Below are 24,835 nucleotides of genomic sequence, written 5' to 3' on the forward strand. Positions count from 1 at the left end.
CTTTCAATGATGAGGATGGACACATCCTGGACAGGGAGGAACGCTGGTTTGAGCGCAGAGTCAAGGAGGCCATTTACGTGAAAAGGGAAAGACCATCTCTGAATCGAGGAGGGGGCCTAAGGGTACATCTTTCACCATCTTACAATACTGTGATTGCAGCCATCCCCGAACTCTCTGTGAATGGTACTCATGGCCATTGATCAGTGGTCTTCGATCAATGGTCATGACAACTTGCATATTTATGATCAAGGAACTGACCTCACAGCCCATTGTTCCTTCAGTGGGCTGGTTTCAGATATTGTGGAAATGTACTGTTTATAAGATTGGGGAAACCTGCAGTCAGCTGAGACTGAAGAAGTCACTTGGATTATGACGAAACGTTTCTCCCACGGAAAACGTCTAGATGAAGAGAATCAGCCTTTTGGGATTCATGTCATAAGGTTTCTAAAGTAGCCACGCATCATGCGGTCCTGCATATGACCGTGTGTCAGAAAAGGAAATTAAAACTCCCAGTGATGCATTTAGAAACTTAGGACACATTGAGTGGACAGCGAGTTCAAGTGACCCTTTGCGCTGCAGCAGAGGAGAGAAGCGACACCCTCGCAGAAACTCATGAGTCACGTATTCTGTTATTTAACAAATACTGAAAGTCTACGCAGTAGCAGACTAACACTCAGTCTAAACTGACGGCTGCTTTGTCACGAGCTGAAAACAGTGAAATGTTGTCACGTGTCTGCAGATCTGCGTCTATAGACAGACCGACACATGACGCCTCAGCTGCCTCCTCTCTCCAGCTCGCTCTCTCTCCGCATCTCTGCCTCCACCAGGACACGGAGCTCCGCCTCGGATGCTGCTGGAACTGTTTATCTGATTACCAGATACACGAGCTGCGCTTCCTTAAAGCGACACCCTGGCCTTAATTAATTACACTGCCAGTGAGAGAGAAAGAGAGAGAAGGAGAGGAGGAGAGAGAGACGCCGAGGATGCAGCGCCCACCTCCTCCCTGCAGGATGCCGCGAGCCGCCGCTTCATCTCCTGCCTCGAGGTTATGAAACTGTAATCTGACCCTGCATGCCAGCAGGAAGACCCCCTCCTCTTCCTCCTCCTCCCTCCTCCTCTCCATCCTGGGATACATCCACGATCAGTGCGTCACGCGGGTTTTTCTTCCGCTTTCTCTCTGAATCACCCTCAGCTGATGAAACTGGCAGCAAACGCGCGTCCCTACAGCCTGCACGGCATCTATGGAAGGCGTTTTTAGGTTAGCGTGTGAGCGTCCTCTCTGCTGTGCTGGCGGCCTTCCTGTGTTTCTGCACTCCTGTTTCGCCGCCGGTACTTTTCCGCTCGCACGCAGCAGATGAAACCCCGACTCCCTGCCTCTGCGCTTCCTCCCCGCGTGGGCTCTGAGACCTGCGTCAAGCGCGCCTCGTCCTCTCCGCGTCCCCGCCGTCGCCGTGCCGCTGATGCGGTGCGCCTGGGTGCTCGCTTTCTCCTCGTCCTGGCCGGTTCCTGATCCTCTGGGCCGGAGGGCCAGCCTCCTCCATCGGGGCAGGATGGTACGGTTTGTGAGCGCGCTGGGGCTCGTCATATTCAGCGTGGCGCTGCTCATCCTGTCTCTCATCAGCTATGTCTCCATCAAGAAGGACTTCCTGTTCAGCACCCCGAGATATGGACCCAACGGCGGACCCAGGATGTACATGTTCCACGCGGGGTTTCGGTGAGTCCAGGCCAGGCTGTGGACCTGCAGGTTGTTTGGATCACGGCAGCTGAGTGTTTGCTTTTTATTTTTCCATCAGTAGGAAACCGTTTTTTGGCGCTGGTCACACTCAGGCGAAGGCCTCTCTGCTGGGTGAGGCCTGCCTGCTTTTTCATTTTTACTCAAGCTCATTTCCATAATTTACACTCAAGAATGTCCAGAATAGCCTACATTGTAAATGTAAACAATGTCCACGAATTTAAAGTTGAATTAATACACTTAAACATCTTTGCACCTTAACCTTCTCACTCATTTTTGTGTCCACACACTTGAGCTTTAAATGTTTCATTTCATTTTTTTCTGAGTAATGAATAACTGCAGTTTTTATGACTTCCTCTTTGGGTTCAGTAATTTAGTAAATCAGTGCAGTGGGTCTTTGTCAGAGGGGAAGCATTTAAAACCAAGGAGGAAGTGCTAAAATCTGCAGTTCCTCCTACTTAAGTAACTGCTGACTTTGGAGTCAGTCTGCTTAAGGAGAGACTCCAGTCTTTTCGGTTTTGCTAAAGTAATAACTCCAGTAAGGACATTGTTAAAGACACGAGAAACAAAACTCTTATAATGACTCAGCAGTCTCAGAGAGTGTCCATGTTGTTGTTCAAAACTGTAGCTGTGTGTATTAATGTAAGGAATTCAAATTAAAGAAGATACTCTAACTCACCCGGGTGACCTTTACTTAGTTTTTGAAACATGTTGTACTTCTTAAGTCTAGCTTGTCTTGCACTGTTTTCTGGTTTAGACTTGAGATCCTGATTTACAGTGACGGACCCCAGTGTTAAAGCACACAGTTATACAACCCCAATTCCTCAAAAGTTGTGAATCTGTGTAAAGTGTAAATAAAAAAAGAATAACATGATTTACAAATCTCATAAACACAAATCTAATCTAATGTTTAAACTGATCCAAGACTGGATAAGAAACATATTAGCTCATTTTGAATTTGATGGAAGGAACATGTCTCATGGTCATGCTTAACTCTGTAGCATCCCCTCTACTTTTAACATTGGTCTGTAACTGTCTGGGAACTGACATATGGAAAACATCCATCCATCCATCCATCCATCCATCCATCCATCCATCCATCCATCCATCAGGTGACAGTATTCCAGACATATTTTTCTCCAGCCACAGTTTCTCCTGTGGATCCTGGGGTGCTCCCCGGCCAGACGCAAAATATAATCTCTCCAGAAGGTTCTAGGACTACTCCGGGTTTTCACCCCAGTGCCCAGGAGGCATCCTATTGAGATGCCATACCCACCTTAGCCAGTACCTTCTGACATGCAGGAGCAGCCGCTGTACTTAAGATTCTTCTGGAAGTCTGAACCTCTTACCTTTCCGTCACCTGAGAATAATATCCCAAGATACTTGAACTTCCTTGCAACTCCCTTGCTTGAGGCGACTTCTCAGTTTTGGGTTTTATAAACTGCTCTCACCTTTTCTGTTTTGTCTCTTATGTGATAAGATTAATGCCACTTATGTCTGACAGCCAGCACAGGAAACAGCTGACATATCTCCCTAAAGTTGAAAAAAACAAAAACAAAACCCACATGAGATCCATAATGAATATATTTATATAACTGAAAAGAGAACATCTATCTATATGTGAAAGAACAGGAGCATGACTTCCTCTCTCTTCTGTTAAATTTCCAGGAAGTCAAGGCTACAGTTTCTAGCACCTGTTTAACAAAAATAGCAGCATGCTCTTCCTCCAAAATCTAAAATTATTTTCACTACAGATGTTGCTACAGATTAAATTTATAGCCTCCCGTTTCCCCGTCTTCATTCTAAGGTCAACTAAACTAAGAAAAGCCGAAACGGGGTCCACAGGCCCACACAGCGTGGTACATCCTGTTTACTGCTAATGCTACTCCTGTACTTGCAAGTGCAGGTGGGACTTCTGTATCACCCCCTGATTAGGTGAAAACAGATGATGGTGGCAATTTGATCAAAACACTGCAGAGTTGGTTCAGCTTAACATTTTCTATCAAAGTGTCCGTTTGTTATTGATCAATTTGCAGTTAATACACCGTAGAATGACACTGACTGCTTCCTAACTCATCACTGGTGGAAGGCGTTTTTTCCCCCCACTGAATAAGGAGACAGCTTTGTCCTAATAAACCGATCTAAATGTGGTACACGTCAGTGTGTTTTCCAGTCAGTGTGAGTGTGTGTCAGCCTGAAGAAAAACAGGGCATCTGTCACTTAATCCCACAGCTGTGAACTAGATCAGCACTTCTCACTCTCATTTACTTTTATAAGTTTTATTCTAATGAAGGAAGACGTACGTTTTGCTCTTATGAAAAAAACCCATTTGCATTCATCAGCCACTTTATTACACCCAATCAACTACATGTTAATGCAAATATCTAAATCAGCCAGCTACGTGTCAGCAATCCAGTGCACTTAGGCATGTAGACATAATCAAGATGACCTGCTGAAATCCAAACCAAGCATCAGAATGGTGAAGAAAGGTCATAAAGTGAATTTGAATGTGGCATGGTTTTTGTGTTGTCAGACAGGCTGGTCTGAGTATTTTAGAAAGTTCTGATCTGCTGGGATTTAACTGCACAACCATCTCTAGGGTCTGCAGAGAATGGTTTGAAAAAGAGAAAATATCCAGAGAGTGGCAGTTCTCTGGGTGAAAATACCTTGTTAATGCCAGCAGCAGAAGACAGGGTGTCACTCCTCTCAAATAATAAGAAGAATCTGAGGCTACAATTTGCACAGAATGTTAGAAAAACATTGACTTGTCTGATTAGTCTGGATTCTGTTGTGGTGTCTGGATGAAACGGTCAGAATTTAGTGTAAACAACGTGAAAACATGGATCCGACCTGTCTCTGATCAATGGTTCAGACTGATGGTGGTGATAGTAGTGGTGGAATAGTGTTGTGGATATTTTCTTGCCACACTTCCAGCAGGATAACGCAAAATGTCACAAAGCTCATTTGTGCCGCAAAGAATTAAAGCAGTTCGGAAGGTAAAGGGGTGTCCAAACTACAATATCAAGGTGTACCTAATAAGGAGTGTATATTCCCAGTGTTTATGCAGGACTTCTGGCTAATATATGAACCAAAGACATCAGCGGGTTCATCATAAGTGGTTTATTTAGTCATCAGTCATTTAGACACACTCAGATTACAAAGTTCTCTCAGATCTGACCTCATCTGTCTCCAATTTCCAGGTTTTATACTAATTCTACACCAGTAATGTGTTCATTGTATAAAAGTGGCAAAATTGATGTAAATCCTCATACAAGCCAGTATTACAGCTACTGTCAGGTTTGTCTTTAAAACATTATTCCTCATAAAGACTGATTATAAACATTAAGGATTAGCTTGAGTTACATTTACTGCAGGAACTTACAGTCTAAATACAATGTAAAGTGCATTTCCACAACATTAATTCCATCAGTACAACAACATGTCATCAGTCATGTCACACTCGCTGCTCTGTAGCTTCCAAATTATCTCTCCTCTTCAGTGTTAAGCTGATCTTCCTACAGATGTTTCACATTCAGTAAGGGGGGTGGGGAGTATTTTGTGAGCCACTGGAAAGTTTTTAAAGTGAAACATCTGTGCAGAAAGTAAAACATCCTAATAAATAAGCTGTCTCCCTACGGTGGCCCCTAGAGACAAAGCATGTACAAACTCCAAAACACTTACAAATTCCAAATAGCACGCACAAACTCCAAAACACGTACAAAATCCAAAACACATGCAAACTCCAAAACACATGCAAACTCCAAAACACATGCAAAATTCAAAACACATGCAAACTCCAAATCACAACGGAAGTGCTCCAGGACGCTAGGGGCAGTGTTGAGCTCGATTTGCAAAATAAACGGCAAGTTTGTTGCAAACACATGGGCTCTAGTCTCCATCGCGCTTCCCAGGTTGCCTAGCAACCATGATACTAACAGCTGGAAACGTGTCATACAACTTTGTTTGACAGAAATGAAGGAGAACATATTTTTTTCATTTGTTTGTTTGTTTCTACAAGAGCTTTGTGTGATTTGATAAGTATCTGAGGCTGAGACCACAGGACAGTAAAACATGATTTTTGGGCTTCATTTCTGTACTGAACAGTCATTTAAGATTAGCTAGTAAATAACAATTAGCTAATGTTGTTCATGAGACTAAAGTCATATCACTTTGGTAATGTAAATATAATATGGCCAATATTATGGTTATTATATTAATCATTATTAGCTATTACAGCAGTGAACATGAACTCTGTGTCAAATACTGAGCTTCAGTACAGATTCAAGTTGCAGTTATTTACATGTCTTATCACCTTAAATCTTCACTCAAAGACAAGTATATAGGAATGACTGCCAAATTTATTTGCCACTGAAGCAGAAGGATGGCATCTGAATAAAACCTCTCTTGACATGCCTAGATGACATTAAAGCTTGGTTGGCTCTAAACTTTTTAAATTTGAATGAAAAGAAAACAGATTTGTTGGTGTTTGGACCCAGTGGCCCCTGTGAGTCCTCTTCTTTTGATTTGGAACCCCTGGAAGTTTATTTTAAACCTGTTGTTACTGCCCTTGGTTTTAAGTTGGACCAGTCCATTTTTATCATTTACGGCGACTGGCAAGAGTGAAATCTTTTCTTTCTAGGCAGCACTTTGAAACCATGATCCATGCTTTTATTTCTTCCCCTGTGGACTACTGTAACGCACTTCATGTGGGGGTCAGTCAGTTGTTACTCTGACATCTGCAGCTGGTTCAAAATGTATATTGACAGTGCATATATAGGTGTATCATATATAAGAGACAAATGTTGTTCCTTCAGTATGTTGGCATTACTAAATTTGGCTCAATGCTTACATACATGTGTAAAAAGAAAATGTACGAGCTGTGATAACTGTTTCTGATAAAAATGAAGAGTAGACTGATATATTGAATATTCCTTTATTGGGTGAGAAAATCAGACCATGTCATAACTGCTTTAAGTCATACAGAATAGATATCAGAGCTTTAAACAGGCTGACTTCTGCTAAATGGGTCAAACTGGGCAGAAAGTATCCAAACACATAACATCCTTATAGAATATGATGTAACACTATAGATCAACTTACCTCAGAATATATAAAGCATATAAACAATTACAGCAATATGATGCAACAAACACAGCAGTACTACTAATCCAAAATACTCAAAGCTTCATAGAACTGAAACAAACATTTATTTTTAGCTCCATTCTGCTGCTGATACATACTTTAGGTTTCTGAACATTAAACTTGTTGCTGCCTTTCATAGTGTGTAACCTGAAGGCCCTGAGTACTTTCTCCCACACTGAAAACACTGGGATGATAAAATTATTTGAACATTACCTAATAAGACTGATTCAGGACAGACAATTAGTTATTTTAAGCTTTCCTAGCAGTCCTTCACAAACAGGGAACAGTCTGTCTATTCTCTCCATCTGTCAGCTGCTGCTGGCTCTTCCTCCTCCTCTTCCTCACATACTGCTGAGTTTGTCCTGGTGGATCATCAGGGGTGCAAAGCCTCACAGATGATGTGCAGCAGTGGGGCCCTCAGTCTGTCCTCACTCTGGACACTTGCAGTTGTCACACATGGAAATCAAATGTGTGATAAGCTGCAGGATTCAAACACAAGTATAACTTATAAATACATGTTCATACTTTTATTACACAATCAGAGAGAAAGAAACAGAGAGAGAGTGCAGGACAGACAGACAGGTGACAGTCTCAGGTGTATACACTGCTACAAAACAGCACAAGAGAAGCAGGATTTAGTGTTTGTGTTATTACGAGTGCTAAACAAGAAGAGTTCCCAGATGGTAAAGTGGACACATGTGTGACTCCTGTGATTAAAGCATCTTTCTTTCAGCTTAACGAGTGAACCGTCAGCTGACTGACATGACTGACTTTAATTACGCATAAAATCATCACATTCTCTGTAAGATTAAAGTCAGCTATTGAACGGCGTATATTTTGAAGTAAAGGCTTTAAAACCAAGTTAGTACAAACGTCGCTAATGTCACATAACTTTCCCGACATGTTGCCAACAGTAATGTTTTAATGTTCTTCATTATAAAAACATTTGCGCATAAATAAGTGACATAATATTCAGTACTTACTTCTGAAAGTTTACTCTTCGTCCGCTCCGCTTCCGCCGTTTTTTTTTCGGCAAAATTATCCACACCACCGCTGCGCTATGAAGTCTGGGATATGTTGGGCCATGAAGGCTACACCGACCCACCCTTAAAATTCAGGGAAATTAAGGACACATTTGAGGGCCGCATTTCGAGCAGCCTTTGAATTGGGACAGCCTTCGTCGTGTCGCTGTGACGTAATCGGCCTTAAAATGCGGCCTTTAAGGCTGCAGACCCCAAATCCGGTCATTGGTACTTCCTGGCTTGTGTAATTACTAGGTAACAAAAGCTCAACACTGCCCCTAGCGTCCTGGAGCACTTTCGTTGTGTTTTGGAATTTGCATGTGTTTTGGGGTTTGCATGTGTTTTGGATTTTGCAAGTGTTTTGGAGTTTGCGCATGTTTTTTTCTCTAGGGGCCACCGTAGGGTCTCCTGTATACAGTGCTTAACACATTCATTAAACCACCAACAAATGTAAAGTTTATACCACAGCTGCCCTAAATTGTCAGTAGTGGTAATTACCAAAAATCATTTTTATATTTCTGATACAATCAATACACCTGTGTGCACAAGCTGTTAATCAAAATTATATTTTTAATTCTAAAATATTATTATTGCTATCCCTGAAATTTCAAATGTACACCTAAAAATAGTAAAGCACATTATTATTATTTTATCAAGATTACAGTTTTACTTGATTACTTACTTCCTGAAAAGAAAAAAATGTTTTAGTGGTTGAATGTTATTTGTGATTAATTTGGAATTTTTCAGAGAGATCGGCCATAAAAAAAATTCAAATAATTTTTTTTAGTTTTAAACAAGTTTTTGACATCTCTCTCTCTCTCTCTCTCTCACACACACACACACACACACACACACACACACACACACACACACACACACACACACACACACACACACACACTCTGTCCAAATATTTATAGTGTTCTGTTTGAAAACTGCATTTGAAAGCACAATTTCCTTTTAGCATTAGTTGTGATGCAAAAGTACAGAAACTTTGCTCATAAAAAAGTGAAGTGAAAAAACCTGAGATTAACTTGGGGGATGTCCCCTTCCAGGTCATCTCTTTGTGCAGCTTTGCACAGCTTCCTGCATAGCTCCTTTCCATTTTTCACCATTCATTCGCCTTAGATTTGATGATTAGAGCTAAAACTCTGCCTCCGACCCCATGAACAAAAAGTGGTCCACACAGCCCAGACCTTGGAGGTGGCCAGGTGTGCCCAGTTTTCTAAACTGGATTCCCAACAACTTTAGCGACTTATGTTTCATGTTTTGATTGGTTCCTTAAACTTTCCTTTCAGCCTGTTGTGTGGCAGGTCTCATCTGTAGACACTGGAGATGTGGTGTGGTTTGCTTCCAATCAGTCACACTGGCGCCACCTGGGCCCAGTCTGGCAGTGCTCTAAGCCCTCAGTGTGGTTCTCCTCCCTCAGCCATCTTTTGGATGTTGTTTGGTCTTTTATTTGATTTTCTACACTACACAACATTTCATACACCATTTCTTTACTCAAGCAATCATTTATACCACTGATTGCATTGATTACACACACCAGTTAGTTTAAGTTCTTTCCTTGTTTCCTAAATTTGAAATAGTTTAATTGGCATTTGTGTGCATCCCCCTTGTGAGATTTCACACCAGTGCTGGAGAACTAGAGCCCATACAAGTAGCAAACAAAAACCTGGATGATATCGAGGACTACCACAACAGTGGCCTGGCCAGCAGTTGGTGTGGACCGGGGATGGCTGGTCAGCAGCTACTGATTGACAGACCTGATGGATAAAAATATAACTAAGAAAGAATGATAAAAAAGTCACCAAATATACAAGTGTGTGTGAAACAATGAACCACAGTATCAGTAGGTCTAATGCACTTAAAAAGGTGTTGACATTTTTCTGTCCAGTCACGCAGCAGACAGTCATTTATCTTAGAATATGAACAGAAAACATCAGGAGCTGCTTTTCACAAAGACTGATGGCAGAAATCACCTGTGCTAAAAAAAAAAAAAAAAAAGGAAGAAGACGCAGGTTTTAGTAGGGACAGTGCAGCTGAGCTCCACAGAAATCTGTAAATCTTTGCTGTCCGACATGTTGGGTCATGTGTGATGTTCAAACAGCGCAGGTCTGATGAGGGCTCTGTAGGCCGGCCGGCCGTCCTTGGCTGATTTGATTTACAACACGAGTGCCGCATTCATTTTCCTCCCGCCTGTAATAATTTTCCCCCTCGCTTGCTGCCATCGCAGGCCAAGGTTACGCTCAGAGTGAGTTAGATGTGGAGCAGAGCAGCATTTTTAAAAGAAAGTGGTTTGTTAGTGGACAAGTTTCTTGTCATGTTGTTGCAGCGTGAGCCCTAATTTACCATCAGGAACTTGGTGATTGCTCTGATCACTGTGCAGCCATATTGGATGGAGAAGGTTTTAGTCCATGTCATGGACTTTCTGCCTGCCAATCAATATTACAATTCAAATGATATTAGTTATCTTTGCTGTTATATCTTAATCAGGCAGAAAATGTCACTAGTTTGTCATTGCTTTCTTTCTGAAGAGGAATGAAAGCAATGCCACAGCTTCTGAAAGTAAATCATTCTGATGAGCTGTTTTGTTAAGATATAAATAATCTCAAGGTTTCAAGCTATCTCTCAAATCACCTGCTTTGTATACAGTAACAAACATAGCTAGATGCAGGGAGCTATAGTTATGGAGCTTTTCTTTTTTTGCATAGTCTCTACATGTGATGTAATCTCAACCAAGAGCTATCTCACTCAAAACCACATGTACCAGCCTCTTAGTTGTACTCGCTGAAACATCAGAGGGTTAAAAACATCTTTCAGACTCTTGTAACCGATCCATTTTGCCAATGCGGAAGTTTCTTAGAAAAAAAAAATGTACCGCTGTTCTTGATTGAAAATGCCTGTTTTCACTTTCCCATTACAGTGAAAGTATTTTGTTTAAATCTGTGCTTTGTTGTGTGTGATGATTGGAGGTCTTCTTATTTTTGATACTGCTGTCACAGTTATAAATGTGCTGTTGAGCCATTTAGATGATTTGCGGTGAGTATTTGAAACGCACTAAAGCCTCTGCATGCCTGGTCTCCAGCTCCAAAGTCAAGGGTGTCTTTTGAAATGTCAATGAAGAACGAGTGAGTTATTTATCTTTTCTTTTTGTTTCACGCCCCTCCTGCAGTGAGAGGCCACCTCGCAAACCCGACCTGAGGTGAATAAAGAGTGCTGATGCTAAAAACGGAAGGATGCAGTGCAATCCTTTCTTTTTTTATATCCGGGTTTATGTCAATCACATATGTATCAAATGGGTATATGTATGTCAGTCGACTGCTGTTAAAGCTTGACCTGCCAGCCTACTTACCATCTTTCAAGTCAAATCAAAATTAAGATCCCGAATGCTCACTTGAGCCCTGTTAATGTTGTGGTGCTGAATTTGACATGGCATGAAGAAATGTACCGTATATATATATATATATATATATATATATATATATATATATATATATATATATATATATATATATATATATATATATATATATATATATATTAGATGTATATTTGTATATTGTAACCTTACTCAGTTTAAGCAGAGGTTGCAAAATGATTCAGCATTTCATTGTAATCTGTGAGCATTATAATTTGAGCATACACAGCTAAATACATTCAAAAATAAGAAGTCTTACATACAAACTTAGATCCTTTCCAACCTCCAGTTTGTAGAGCTTTAATGGTAAAAATTGTATTTCATGCTGATTCAGATTCAACTCCTAAACTGCAAAAAATGTCTGCAAAAATGTCAGATGCTACAGCAACGCCTGAGTTGCACAGACATAATAGAGGCCGAGCCACCAGTTCACTAGGGGAAAATGTGCATTCTCTAATTGGTGGCAAGTGACTAGGTGGCTGCAAAGAACTTCGTTATGATTGCTTTAGTTGCTAGCAGATTGTTGCCTGTAGTTTGCATGAAAGATGCCAACTTTTATAACTTTTATAACCTTTGGGGTTATGTCAGAAAGGGTATCTGGTTTTAAAGTCTAACAAAACAAATATGCAGAGCTACCTGCTGTGGAAATCTTGTGTTGCACTGTCTAGCTTCACTGCTGCTCAGAGAGTAGTTGGCAAGTGTTTGCAGACAGGTTGGTGTCTTCCATTCAAACTACAGGCAACCATCTGCTAGTGAAGAAAGCAGTCATAAGCTGTGTCCCAAAACGTAGGCTGCATCCTTCGGAGGCCACATTTGAAGGCCAATTACGTGACAGCCAGGCGACGAAGGCTGTCCCAATTCGTCGACTGCTTCAAATACGGCTGACAAATGCGTCCTTCATTTCCCCGAATTTGAAGGATGGGTCGGGTGTGTCCTTCGTGGCCCACCATATCCCAGAATAAATAGCCAATTTCAGTTTCCAACAATGGCGGCCGCTACTAAGTTTTAATATTACTCTTATTACTCTTTCTGGGTCACAAAATAAACTTTTAACATATTTTCAGACGAGAAAGTAGCCATGTAAACTTCAAATATCTGCTTGGTTTATCAAGACATCGCATATTTGCAAAAGTGCTCCGACATTTTCGGACATGTCTGTTACCCACCCGCTTGATAGCTAGCTGGGGGGTTCAATGGTCACTCGAGCCGGCAAGAGCAGCAGACTCCCAGCTTCATCGTTTTCGGACCCTGCTGTCTTTCACTACTCAGGTTAAACATGATATATAAGTCACTCGGATAACTTAAAAATGTAATTTTTCTGAAGGCTAGACCGTCCTATTTCACAGCCTCGCACTTCCGGCCTTCTCGGTCTTCGAAGGACCCAGCCCACGTAGACTGCAAAGGCTGGGTCCTCCGAAGGATGCGGCCTACGTTTTGTGACACAGCTATAGACTTTCAAAAATCTCCAGCAACTCCATGCCAACTGGTCAGGGAGTGCATATTTTTCCCTAGCAACCAGTCATTACTGGCTTGCCTGGTAGGACAGTCCAAGTTACCTCTGTTGCTTTCTGGACTGTCCTAATGCAGTCACCTGCACAAACCTGGTTCTTCATGGAGGATAAACATCAAGGACTTCAAACAGTATTTGATCAACTATTATTTGCCTATGTCATACTAGAGACCTAAAATCTTGACATTTTGAAGTTTAGTCTGTGGCAGGAAACTAGTCTTAATGACTCAGTTTTCCCAGACAGGGATTAAGCCTTGGAATAAAACTTTCCAGTGGAGACCTTCATTGAATTTTTGTTTTAGTCTAGGCTTAATTCACTATATACAAAATGTCGAGTTTTCATTGCAAAAACCCGGTGTATAGAAATTCTTTTAAAATACTTACCTGATGAATCTCTTTGTTGAGTCTAGGTTTTACCGAGAAATTAAAGTTGAGGCTTCTTGCACTGCAAATAAAAATGTTCATCTTAACACGTTTGTTTTGTCATTGATGTGAATCAGTGTTTTAAAAGCATCCCAAACACAGACACAGTGAATGAAACTGTATTAGGCTGAACAGTCAATATTTCCTCAATGTCACTATGAATAACTTGTTAAGATGGACAGAGTTGATGCAACTGTTTGGCCTTATTGCTCAGTTTTCCACAGAATCCCGAAGAGTCTATTCTTTGACTAAACCAGATTCGCATGCAGGAAAGAGACTGAAAGTCTGCATTTACATTGAGCTGAGTGTAAATGAATGAGCTGTTTTTCACTGCAGCTGATTTCCAAATGAACAGAATGATAGATATTTGCAAAATGGCTCTTTAAAGTCTTGCACATTTCAGTAAGTTTCTTTTGGAAGCATTTTAGCTTTGTGGAGAAAAAGACAAAATCTGATTTATGAATGGAGAGTTCCCATCTACAGTTCCTGTCTTATTTATATTTTCATGTAATAGTTTTAGCCATATTGTTTTTATTACTTTTATTAAAACATCACTGTAAAGAAGTTGTGAAAAAACACCAGCTGACAATCAGACAGGTTTTTAAACAATTCAGCATTTTTGGTTCCAGGTATTTGCCCAAGTAAATATCATTGAATATTTGTGGCTGTAGCAAGAAAGGCTGGCATGCATGCTGCATGCACGAGGTGCGATCAAAAGATGCTTGGCCATATCAGTGCAGTCCCTACTCATTAACTGGACTACTGGCCAGATTTGCATCCCTGCAACTTCATCTTTCTTAAACTTTCTTAAAAATGCAAATAAAAGTGGAATGACTAAAGTTTTGACACAGTTAAAGAAATCAAGTGCTTATTGTAGAAGGAGTCATGCTGATCTTGATGGAAAGATTGTTCAAATTAGATTTTTATTGACTACCTTAGAACTTTCTGATCACACCTCGCATACTTTGTGCAAGAAGACATAACAACATAACAGTGCAAGAAGCTGCTTCTCTGGATGGGCTCCAACTCCACCGCTTTGGACTGCTGCTAGTGACTGTAATCCATGTTCTGCTCTGCAGCTTTGGTGAGCTCAGCGTAGTGGCATCAGCTCCTTACCTTTTATGGATCACTGGGCAACACTCTGTAGTTGGTGGTATTGGACACTCTCTCTCCAGAACAGAACAACATTTACAGTCGCCAGCTGCAGTTCAAGGCACTTGTCGGTGTCTGAATGGTGCTGAGGACCCACCAGAGCACAAAGCTGACCAGCATGCAAGTGTTAAATGCTATATGAAAAAAAAAAATCTCAAAATACTTGGGCACTCATACCAGTATAATATGCATGTTTGAAAAAAAAAAAAGATTTCTTTAATAATTAGCTTATTCTTAAAAAAACACGCCTGTTGACTTCATGTAAAGATATGCACAGGATGAATATTTCTGACACACTAAAAGTGTATTTAGTATATTTATTCTCAGACTGTTGCTGTACTATTGTACAGTTTCTAGTTTTATTCAGAAGCCACTAAGCCACAGTTTTTACTACCAAATAAAAATGTGTTTATATCCTGGCTTGTTCAAAACCTGCCTGATTGCCTGACTTTTTGTTATTATGTCCATTTGATGATATTCAAAGCTGCTTAATGGTTTACCAAAAAGCTAAAATGCTTCATAAAATATTTCTAAGTGCAACTGCATGATTTACTTTTATTAAAAAGAGGACCAAGTTAATTGACATGTCTCTGCCTCCTCTGTGTAGCTCCCAGTTGGCGATGAAGTATTTGGATCCAGCTTTTACTTCTCTGACCAATGCTCTCAGCGAGGACCTGCAGAACTCATCTAAATGGAGGCACAACAGCACTGCTTTTAACCAGCAGAGGTAGAACACACACACACACACGCGCGCACACACGCGCACACACACACACACACACACACACACACACACACACACACACACACACACACACACACACACACACACACACACACACAAACTGTCTCCTGCATTGGTTTCTGATGGTCTTGAAAGCTTAACATGCTTTTAGCACTCCCAACAGCAAGTGTTAGTTGTGAAAAAGTTTGCCACATTTTTTGTGTTAGTGAAAGCTTTGGGTAGCTGTTCAGAAACACTTCACTGAATCCGAGCCCAGTATCACTTCTGTTTACTGATTGTGGACCATTTTGAAACTCTTCTGGATTAGTGCAAGATATTTTTTGCTAAATAAAAGCATGAACTTAAAATTCATTTAGTAGATTTTTCTTTGTGGATAGGGCTGCTACTGACCTATATTCTACAATACAAAAACATACAAGTCCAAGCTATGTGTAGTCATAGCAAGTCACATTAAAGTCCAGAAGTTTGATGCTAATCTAAAGAAGTTTCAAGTCTGAAGTTAGAGTATCACTTAAGTCAGTTAAGTGTTTAGTCACATTTTAAAATACAACCTCCTGCTCTAAAACTGAAGGCACTTTTCTCAACAGACTCCTAACTGTTTAGTAGAGTTCGCTATCAGCCAATGAAGATATACCTTAAACCTCTTAAGATTCTTTTTAATGGCCACCAGGGGGCAATACCTGTGGTTGCAAGAAAGATTTTTGGTCCTATAGAAGTCTCCGGGAAATTGGCCTTCTAACCTGACCTCAGTAAATAGTTTCTTGATGAGTTTATGGGCTTAGTCAAATAATAGTCTCAGATTTAGGTTACTCAAGGCAATCCTACAATCAGATCTGCCTCTTGCTTCTCACATTTGGCTTCAAAAGACAAAGATGGTCATTATGAAAACACTCAGATAGAGCCATCAAAGCAGGACTTTGGAACTGTGGTTGACATCATGTAGCTACATCCATCTTTTATACTATCTATGGTTACCACCAATTTTCAGACCCAAATCTATTTGTGTCAAAATAGAGTTCAATGTGCCCACACAAATACAAGATACAGGGTAAGAACTCTGGTGCCAGCAAAGTGGAGGGAGGAGAGCCTTTCTTCCTGAAGATCGACTACATATCAGCTTCCAGTCCTACTGCCATCACCTTGTCTTGTTTATTTATTTTTGTCCACCTGGAACAACTCCCAGCACACTTTCACTGCACATGCTTTTGTAGTGTTCTACCTGGCTGACTTTCTCTGTGTTGTCTGTTGTAGCTAAAAAAAATCTTAACAAGGCAATATATTTCCATCTTGCAGGAAGGAGATCTCTCAGTACATCGACATACCCCACAACTTCACGCTGACTCGAGACTCAGTCCGAATCGGTCAGCTGATGCATTATGACTACTCCAGCCACAAATACGTCTTCTCCATCAGCGACAACTTTCGCTCTCTCCTCCCGGAGGTCTCACCAATCCTCAACAAGCACTATAACGTATGTGCTGTGATTGGCAACAGCGGCATCCTCACTGGCTCACGCTGCGGTCCCCAGATCGAGAAATACGACTTTGTCTTCCGCTGCAATTTTGCGCCGACTGAGATCTTTAAAAAAGATGTTGGGCGTCGCACCAACATGACGACCTTTAACCCCAGTATCCTGGAGAAATACTATAACAACTTACTAACTGTGCAGGACAGAAATAACTTCTTCCTTAGCCTGAAGAAGCTAGATGGCGCCATTCTGTGGATCCCGGCGTTTTTCTTCCACACGTCGGCCACAGTGACGAGAACGTTGGTGGACTTTTTTGTGGAGCATAAAGGTCAGCTCAAGGTCCAGCTCGCCTGGCCTGGAAACATCATGAAATATGTCAACAAGTAAGAAAAAGCAGACTATTAAAGTACATCCAGGTGTTAAATCATTAATGTCTAGTACGTCATCAGTCCACATGTCCACATGTGATCACTATGTCATTAGTAGCAGTAAAACATTTTATAACTCTACTCATTAAAAATAAAGATGTATACTTAATATAAATTTGGCTGATCTCCTCTTCAGTGTCTTCTCCCTGTGCACCTCTGGACCTCTTCCAGATGAGGAATTTGCACTTATATTTGTATGTCTGTGACGTACACTGTATTGTCTTCATTGTGTTATAAAAACAAAAACTCTACAACTTTAGTTTCACATTAATGAAGACTTCAAAAAGCCAAGCCGGAAGAGGAGCAGAGCTGCATAAGGAGGCAACCCTGATGGCCAAGACTGGCCAAATTAGGACTGGCCATCATTTCTGTGTGGAGTACCCTGAAGGGAATAAATGGTTAAGAAGATAGGGGGATGGTTTTAAGTCAGGAGTCTGTGTGGACAGATTTGTTTTTGAATATAACCCCCCAGTGGCCGTTAGATGAACTGCAGTTTTGGCCTTTTATTTTCTGAGGTTGTAGCTGAGTTTTTACAAATTTTGTTCTAGGGTACATATTTGTGTTCACAGTAATGAGGAAACATGTTCTTCAGTCCAACAACGCAACTTATTGATGACTTTAATAGTTTTTGGACAACAGTAGGGTTGTTGGCTGATTTGTTTGACAAGGAAATCTCCATCATCAACGTGAACAGTAGGTTTACTAGATAACTTTTTTCTAAATATGTCTTGTCATTGTCATTGGTAATTATTTACCTTTTACCTATGATGATACTCACATTTCATAAGGTTGTCAAAGTGACCTGTTGAAGTTGTGGAAGAATGTGGAAGAAAGGTGATTTATCTGATGCTGAACGTGGCATGGCTGTTGGTACCAGACGGGCTCTGAGATTTTGGAAACTGCTGATTTGTGATTTTTTTCCAAACAACCATCTCTAGGGTTTCACATTATTGATAATGTTATTAGATCAATATAGACTAAAATCTAAAGGAATGGTTCCAGTATGTTTTTGAATCTATGCCATGAAGGATTAAGGCAGTTCTGAAGGTAAAATGGGGTCCAACCCACTACTTGAATTAGTCTCTGAGTTTATTGCATAGCTCATTAAGATTAACAGCTGATCAAATTCGGTGCTTTCTGCTTGTTAAAAGTGGACATGCTCACAACTGGATTTCATTTCCGCCCGGTTAGCTTGGTCGTCCCTGTCTCTTAGCATTTAAAGGCTGTAGCTATTTGTGCTTTCTCTCTGTCTGTGTTTTTAAATGTCCCTCATCCACCTCAATCCTGTTTAAAGAAACTAGTAGAAACTGGCTGACACGTAGCTGTTTTGTATTGAGCTGTATTCTATATGTCAAAAGAGGAGATTTAGGCTCCAAAGCCGGATTATAAGGAAACAGCTATTTAGTGAAAGGTATGGCACACAGCTGTAACAGTGTGTGTGGAGAGAGGGGGGTTTAAGTTGGGTTCTTAGTGTTGTAGTGGCAGAATAGGGCTGCCCGTACAGTAGTCTAATCTTTACCAATCCCATTAAGTCTACCTGCTCTGGAAGAATTACCACTTTTAAGCAGCTCAGACAGCTTTCAGCGCTGTAAGGACTCTTGAAGCCGCTTTTGTTTAGGCCAGTTTGGAGAGTTTCCCCCTTTGTGATTCTTCAGAGCAAAACTGCCACATTAAAGCTTCAGCAGATTATGTCCTATCAATAGAGTCCTATTTTCAGAATTTTTGGGAATGATTTCTAGAAAAAAGCAGAAAAAAGTGGACAGGATGATATTCCTTTATCTCCGTTTACCAAAATTTAGGTTTTTGCCTAAACTGTTCAAAACAAGGGGGAAATAACTAGGAACAAAAGCAGGAAGTCGATGCTAAAAAGGATCAAAACGCAGCAAAAACATTGCAAAAAAAGTACAAGGAACATGTCACAGATAAACTCAGTGGTTTGTTGCAAATCCTTGATTCTAATATTCTTTCATTCTAATAATCGCTTTGCATTTATTTGCCACTTAGTTATTAGGTCATAGCATTTTTCAAGTGTTTAATAGTAAAAGTGATATAATTCACTTTAAGAGTGAATAAATAAAGTTGTGAGTGCCTGAATTATTAATTTAATCTGTGACTAGTCTCTTGTCATTCATACTCCACAGCTACTGGAAAACCAAGCAGCTGTCGCCGAAGCGCCTGAGCACAGGCATTCTGATGTACACGTTGGCTTCTTCCATGTGTGACCAGATCCACCTGTACGGTTTCTGGCCCTTTGGCTGGGACCCGAACACAGGCAAAGAGCTCCCCTACCACTACTACGACAAGAAGGGCACCAAATTCACCACCAAGTGGCAGGAGTCCCACCAGCTGCCAGCCGAGTTTAAACTCCTCTACAAGATGCACACAGAAGGACTGCTGAAGCTCTCCCTCTCCCACTGTGCTTAGGGATAAAACTGTGGCAGGTACCGTGCTCCTTCAGGCTCCGATCCAGCACTTCCACTGGCCGGAATTACAGAAAGGGTGAGACAAGCAAAGTTGGGACTCCTGCCGTTTAGTCAAAGGCAACAGCTTGACTGTAAGGCTGAGTTGGTGCAGTGGAGATCAGCCTGAGATACCAGAGCAAAGGCTCGTAATCGTGCGCTCAAGATGAACTGTGACAGCTCAATAAACAAGCAGTGTGTTAATTTTCTACTGCTCATAAATCTACAGCTGAACAGCACCGCGTTTAGTTTCATTTTACCACAGAAAGGTGGACTGTCATGCAAAAGCTGGTCTTCAGACGAGTGTCACAGTGCTGAATCATTTAATAGCGTTTTAATTGCAATCGTGGTCTTTCACAGAACTAATGCAGACACATGCAACATAAAACAGCTCCATCCAGAAATGACAGCATGTAGGCCAATCAGATTCAAGCACATAGATCCAGGCATGGCAAAAAACATGATTTTGTGGCTGTTTTCAAAAATTGCAAAGTGCTGTCTTACGTTCGTTATATATTATAATAAACAGCTGTGTGGCGCTGGGGTTTGGTAAACCCTCAAACTCAGAGCTCTGACATTTTGGGGTTTTTATTTCTTTGGTTTCTTTGCTGTTTCTGGTCTGAAAACAACAATGCTGGGATCATCCGCATGTCAGGGACCACACTGACAAAGTCTGGAGGTTGGATGTATGCAGGGTCCTGACATATCCTAGATTTTATTTTTGCACATTAGAGTCATATTAAGAAAAGAAGATGAAGCTTGATGAAGATGATGATGAGATCAAAATACACAGTATTTTGCCTTTGACCAAGATACATTATCAGACTACATATCTTTCTGTTTTCAAAACTTCTACAGTGCCACGTACAAAGGAGAACAAAAGGAGGGACCAGGTTTGGCTTTCTTTGCTCCACCTGACAGCTCCAACATCATTATCAGTCTTTCCTTTTGCCATGTCTGCTGTTGTGCTATATATATATATATAAGAACGCTCAGTCTCTATATTTAGCACAGTGAAAGGATATAGTATATCCTACAGTAGTGCAATCGGTGCCTGGAGAAGTCTCTTTTTTGTTTATTTAAGCAGCAGGTATGATATAGTATAAACGCCCTGTGCTACAAGCACTAAAGTATGAAAAAACTTATTGCATTTGTATTTCACTCTCCAAAAACGAAGTAGTATTTTTTATATTCACTTAACTCTATCTGAGTTTTTCTTTCTCCTTTTAGTCTCATTAGCTCATTCCTTATTCCCGTTTCTACCCTGCTGTTTTTATTTGTTTGTTGCGTATGAGTGGTTTGATAACCTTTGATTTCTAAAGTGAACCTCCTGCTAATGTTAGAGCTATAAACAGAGTAAACCGTGGAGTGAACGTCACTTTAAAAGATCTACTTTTAAAACAAATAACTATACGTTTCATAGGGATAGTAGGGCTGAGTGATTCTTTTGAATATCATTTAGGAAAAACAAGATAATTGGATTAAGTGTTGGAGATGGAGCCAAGACGATGAAAAGAGCTACTTTGGTCAATACAATTTCTGTAGAAGTAAGTTATGACAAGGTTTAGGAAAGGCTAGAAGCTCTGAAAGGCAGGTTGGTACAAAGCAGAGTTTGCTTTGCAGTCAAAAGCAATTCAATTCTCTACAACTGTTTAAAATATTTAAAATTATTTATTTATTTATTAAATTAAATAAATGCATGATTCTTGAATCAATAATCACATCAAATAATCACAATTACAAACAATCCCAAATCCCAGCTGATCTGTAAAGTTCAATCACAGACTGTATTTAAATGATGGAAATTGTGAAGTCACAGTTGATTAGTGCGGCAAGGAAGCTAATTTACCATATTAACTTCTTTTTTTTTTTTTTTTTTAAATAAATTCAGTATAACCTGAAACTACCAACTGAGCCAAGTCATCAGAAAAGTGTTCACTTCACATGGCAAGAAAGCCGAACTGCTGAAGTTGCCCCCGACTGGCTTTTAGAAGTAATGTAGATTTAAGGTACTTCTGTATGGACCCAGAAGCTACGTCCAGCTTTTTTAAATGCAGTTTAAGAGTCCAGCCCAGCTAGAAAGAAATAAAAAGACATTAATTTAAGGTGACTAATAAAAAGTTAATTTAAGATGCATCAGCAAAGCTTCTTCTTCTGCTTTTTACATGGAAAATAGTTCCTATTATATTTTATTCAAGTCCACTTTGATAGAAGTTGTGGCATTGTAGTGTAGTGCCTCCTGGATGACCACACGGGGCCTCGCCTTCTCCCTCTGATGATGAAATTTACATCACTTGAACCTTTTAGCTGCTTGTCTTTAGCATCGTGTTTTGGGCCATGTACAATTCACCACTTTATGCCAGCAACAACGAGACTTTTTACAGACTTTCAAAAAATCAGATTGAGCCACGAAGACATTCAAGAGGGAATTAGCATTGTCAGCACCATCGACACAATGTTAAAATTCTTGTTTGCTGTTTTGTAAAATGGGCTGTGTGGTAACATTTCCTCAGTGGTGTTTAGATTTACCTTGTTACTCAGTAAAACAGTGAACCTGCCACAAGTGAATGGAAAGAGTTTAAGAATAAGAATAAGATGTGTTTATATTTGTGTTTATTTATTAGTTTTTTAAATCATGTCTAAATTTTATTTTGTGTAAAGGGACAACACTGGTAAATGTACAGGTTGTTCATTTTAGCAGGAAGACATGTGTTCCCTCTTCCATATTGTTTTTTTTTTTAAAAGAATGACGATGATGCAAGTCCAGATATTTGACTGACCACTGGTGGGTCCATTGAGACGCTGTTATTTTGAACCTTTACTGTTAGAAAATACTAGTAAGACAATGGAGAGAGCCTGAAGTGGTTTTAACCTCAATTTATGATCAAGAATCGGTAGATTAAAGGTCGTGACTGGCACGAGACTCTGTTGCTTATCTGTTGATGTAATTGTGGAGAGTTGAGACTTTAACATTGAAATAAGATAAAGTTATTATAAAGGGTTTTTTTGTGCTTACACAACAAAGTCTTTGTTTGTCGGCTTGTTCATTGGTTTTATAAAGTATAACAAGCACAAAGATAAGACAATTAAAATATCAATTTTCTTACTGTCATTAATCCCTGTTTGTAGTTGTTACAGAAATGTGCACATTTTTCACAATATATCCCAGGAGGCACTTTTCATTTCATGGGAAAAATCCACCATCGATGTAAAAGTTTTGGCACTCTTGCCTTTCCATACATATTTGCATCCACATACTCAGGTTTTTGTGAACAGGTACAGTTGGACAAACTTCTTTTATCATTACTTCCCTGAGTGTTTTGTGGTATGTTAATCTTTTTCTCTTTTTTTGCTGTTGCTTCTGTGTATGTGTGTTTACAAATCCATCAAATACTTTTTCATTTGTAGTTAATTAGAGATGATTTAAGACACCACATGCTACATGAGAGGAATTCCATCATAAACATGTTTTGTTTTTAGGCACATCAAATATGAATTCTAATTTTTTTACATGCTTTTTATCTCCAAGGGAGAGTTGTGTCTTTGTGGATTTTTAATTTTTAAAATTTTTTTGTGTTTTGCAAAAATGAGGGAAACTGGGACTAATTTTGTAATCTGCATCTCAATTTTTGCTGGATTTCACTTATTTTTTCCTTTTAGTGTCCTAAAATTTTATTCCAGAAAGATTAAATATGATGTTTTAGGGAATTAAAGACATAGAGATTGTCGTTGTGAAGGTTATGCTATTTTCTGACTTGAGCTGAGTTTTACAAGATGTTCTCATGTTTTATTTTTGTCTTTTTTCTTCTTTCTTTTGTCATCTTTTATTTTTATAGTGTAAAATAATAGTAAAATATCAGGTAACAGCTTTTACAGAATGTATTTTTTCGCATTGTGAATGAAACTGAGGCCGGCTCCATTCACGTCCATGTCTTCAGAGACCAATGGAGGAAGATTCGTGCAGGAATAACATAAACTAGAACCACTTTTAGATATCATAAACAATATGCTGTAGATTTAATAATAAGTTTAAGTCATCCAGTACTTGAAAGAAACTATATCTACTCTGTATTTATTTCATTATTTAGTCATTAAATGAATTAAATGATCAGTTTGACAATGTGAGTGGTGTCTTCTTCTCCTTTGTTTGTTAAAAAGATGAAAACATCTTTTTCCTTCCTTAGTCAGCACAAACTGAAATCATCCTAAAGCTGGAAGCTGCTGACTTGGGAATAATAATCTGCACAATGTTATCAGCAGTAAACACTGATTTGTCCACGTCGCACAGAGTAAAACCCGCTCAGTGACCTTTAATCTACACGAGGGAGGACATGTGCCATCACACGTCGACACGTCTAACGCTGATGTGACTGCACATCATTGCCTTCCAGTGAAATTTTTATAACTGTTATGCAAAACAGGGCAACAAATGGAGATGCAGTGGATAGCTTTGTTGCCTCCCAGCAGGAATATCCTGGGCCTGGGATTTTGGAAGTTCTTCATTCTGTCTGCTTCCCTCCACAGTTCGGAGATATCCATGCTAGGTTAATGAGTGATTCTAAATCTCTCTTTTAGCCCTGCACCAGACCGGCGACGTGTCCAGGGTCCATCGTTTGCCTTATGACAGCTTTGATAGGCTTCAGTCTCACTGCTACTTTGAATCAGATGAGTGGTAGAAAGTGAATGAGTGGATGGATACAAAACCCTGCACCAACTTACCTCTGCTTAAACAACAAAACTGCAACTCATTCCAGCAGCCCGTGTCTCTGATCCAGAGTTATTACAATTTTATCATTTTGTTTTTGAAATTGTTTTTTGTTGTTGTTGCTGTGTATCTACACAGAGTTTATGTGTCACATGCTTTATGTTTAACATAGAAGCCAAATAGAAATATCTGATATAATGAATATTTGATTTAATGATAAAAAAGCGTATTCAGTCACTCAGACATTGAGAAAGTCCACTTCACTCGGCCACTGTGAGTGCACTACCTGTCAAAGTGCAATCAAATCACTGATTAAAGCTTAATTAGACAATACTCTTTGTTTCTGGACTGTTTTCAAAGTGCACTGCAATGGTGACTGAACTGTGCACAAATCCTCGCCTTGTTCATGGGTACCTGAATAGTTTTGAAGCCTGCCGGTATCTCATACATCAGCCCAGGTCTGGAATAACTAAAAAGTCTCCTTTGACAGTCTGTCCCACGAAATGCATAAACAGTACAAGAAAACAAAAGATGCAAAAGCCTCATATTTATGTGAATGTATGTATATATTTGAGGCCGTATGTTTACTTGTGACCCTGTGTGGATTGCAGAAAAACCCAAATAAATT

At 40.0% G+C, this 24,835-nt stretch overlaps 1 protein-coding gene across 2 annotated transcripts; it reads left to right on the forward strand.

Annotated features, from left to right (window-relative positions):
• Window positions 1-727: 727 nt before the first annotated feature.
• On the forward strand, window positions 728-23,627 carry st8sia3 (ST8 alpha-N-acetyl-neuraminide alpha-2,8-sialyltransferase 3). Of its 2 annotated transcripts, XM_084934616.1 has the most exons (5): window positions 728-1,714; window positions 11,072-11,101; window positions 15,010-15,129; window positions 16,441-16,998; window positions 19,185-23,627. In XM_084934616.1, the coding sequence occupies exons 1-5, from the start codon at window positions 1,461-1,463 to the stop codon at window positions 19,465-19,467; spliced, it is 1,245 nt and encodes a 414-aa protein (XP_084790742.1). In that variant the 5' UTR covers window positions 728-1,460; the 3' UTR covers window positions 19,468-23,627. The 2 variants fall into 2 exon arrangements, with proteins under 2 accessions (XP_084790742.1, XP_084790743.1); XM_084934617.1 differs by lacking the exon at window positions 11,072-11,101 and having other exon boundaries at window positions 730-1,714.
• The last annotated feature ends 1,208 nt before the right edge of the window (window positions 23,628-24,835 follow it).

Source organism: Perissodus microlepis, chromosome 7 (genome assembly GCF_051167445.1).
Source record: "Perissodus microlepis isolate ML-2025 ecotype Zambia chromosome 7, ASM5116744v1, whole genome shotgun sequence".
In the NCBI taxonomy this organism is placed as follows: domain Eukaryota; kingdom Metazoa; phylum Chordata; class Actinopteri; order Cichliformes; family Cichlidae; genus Perissodus; species Perissodus microlepis.

What these genes read in the sequence shown, in the direction of transcription:
- st8sia3 (XM_084934616.1), top strand. Translation starts at nt 1,461, where the DNA reads ATGCGGTGCGCCTGGGTGCTCGCTTTCTCCTCGTCCTGGCCGGTTCCT. An exon ending in CCTCGCAAACCCGACCTGAG is followed by an intron (nt 11,102 to 15,009) that starts GTGAATAAAGAG and finishes TCCTCTGTGTAG; the next exon opens with CTCCCAGTTGGCGATGAAGT. An exon ending in ATCATGAAATATGTCAACAA is followed by an intron (nt 16,999 to 19,184) that starts GTAAGAAAAAGC and finishes CATACTCCACAG; the next exon opens with CTACTGGAAAACCAAGCAGC.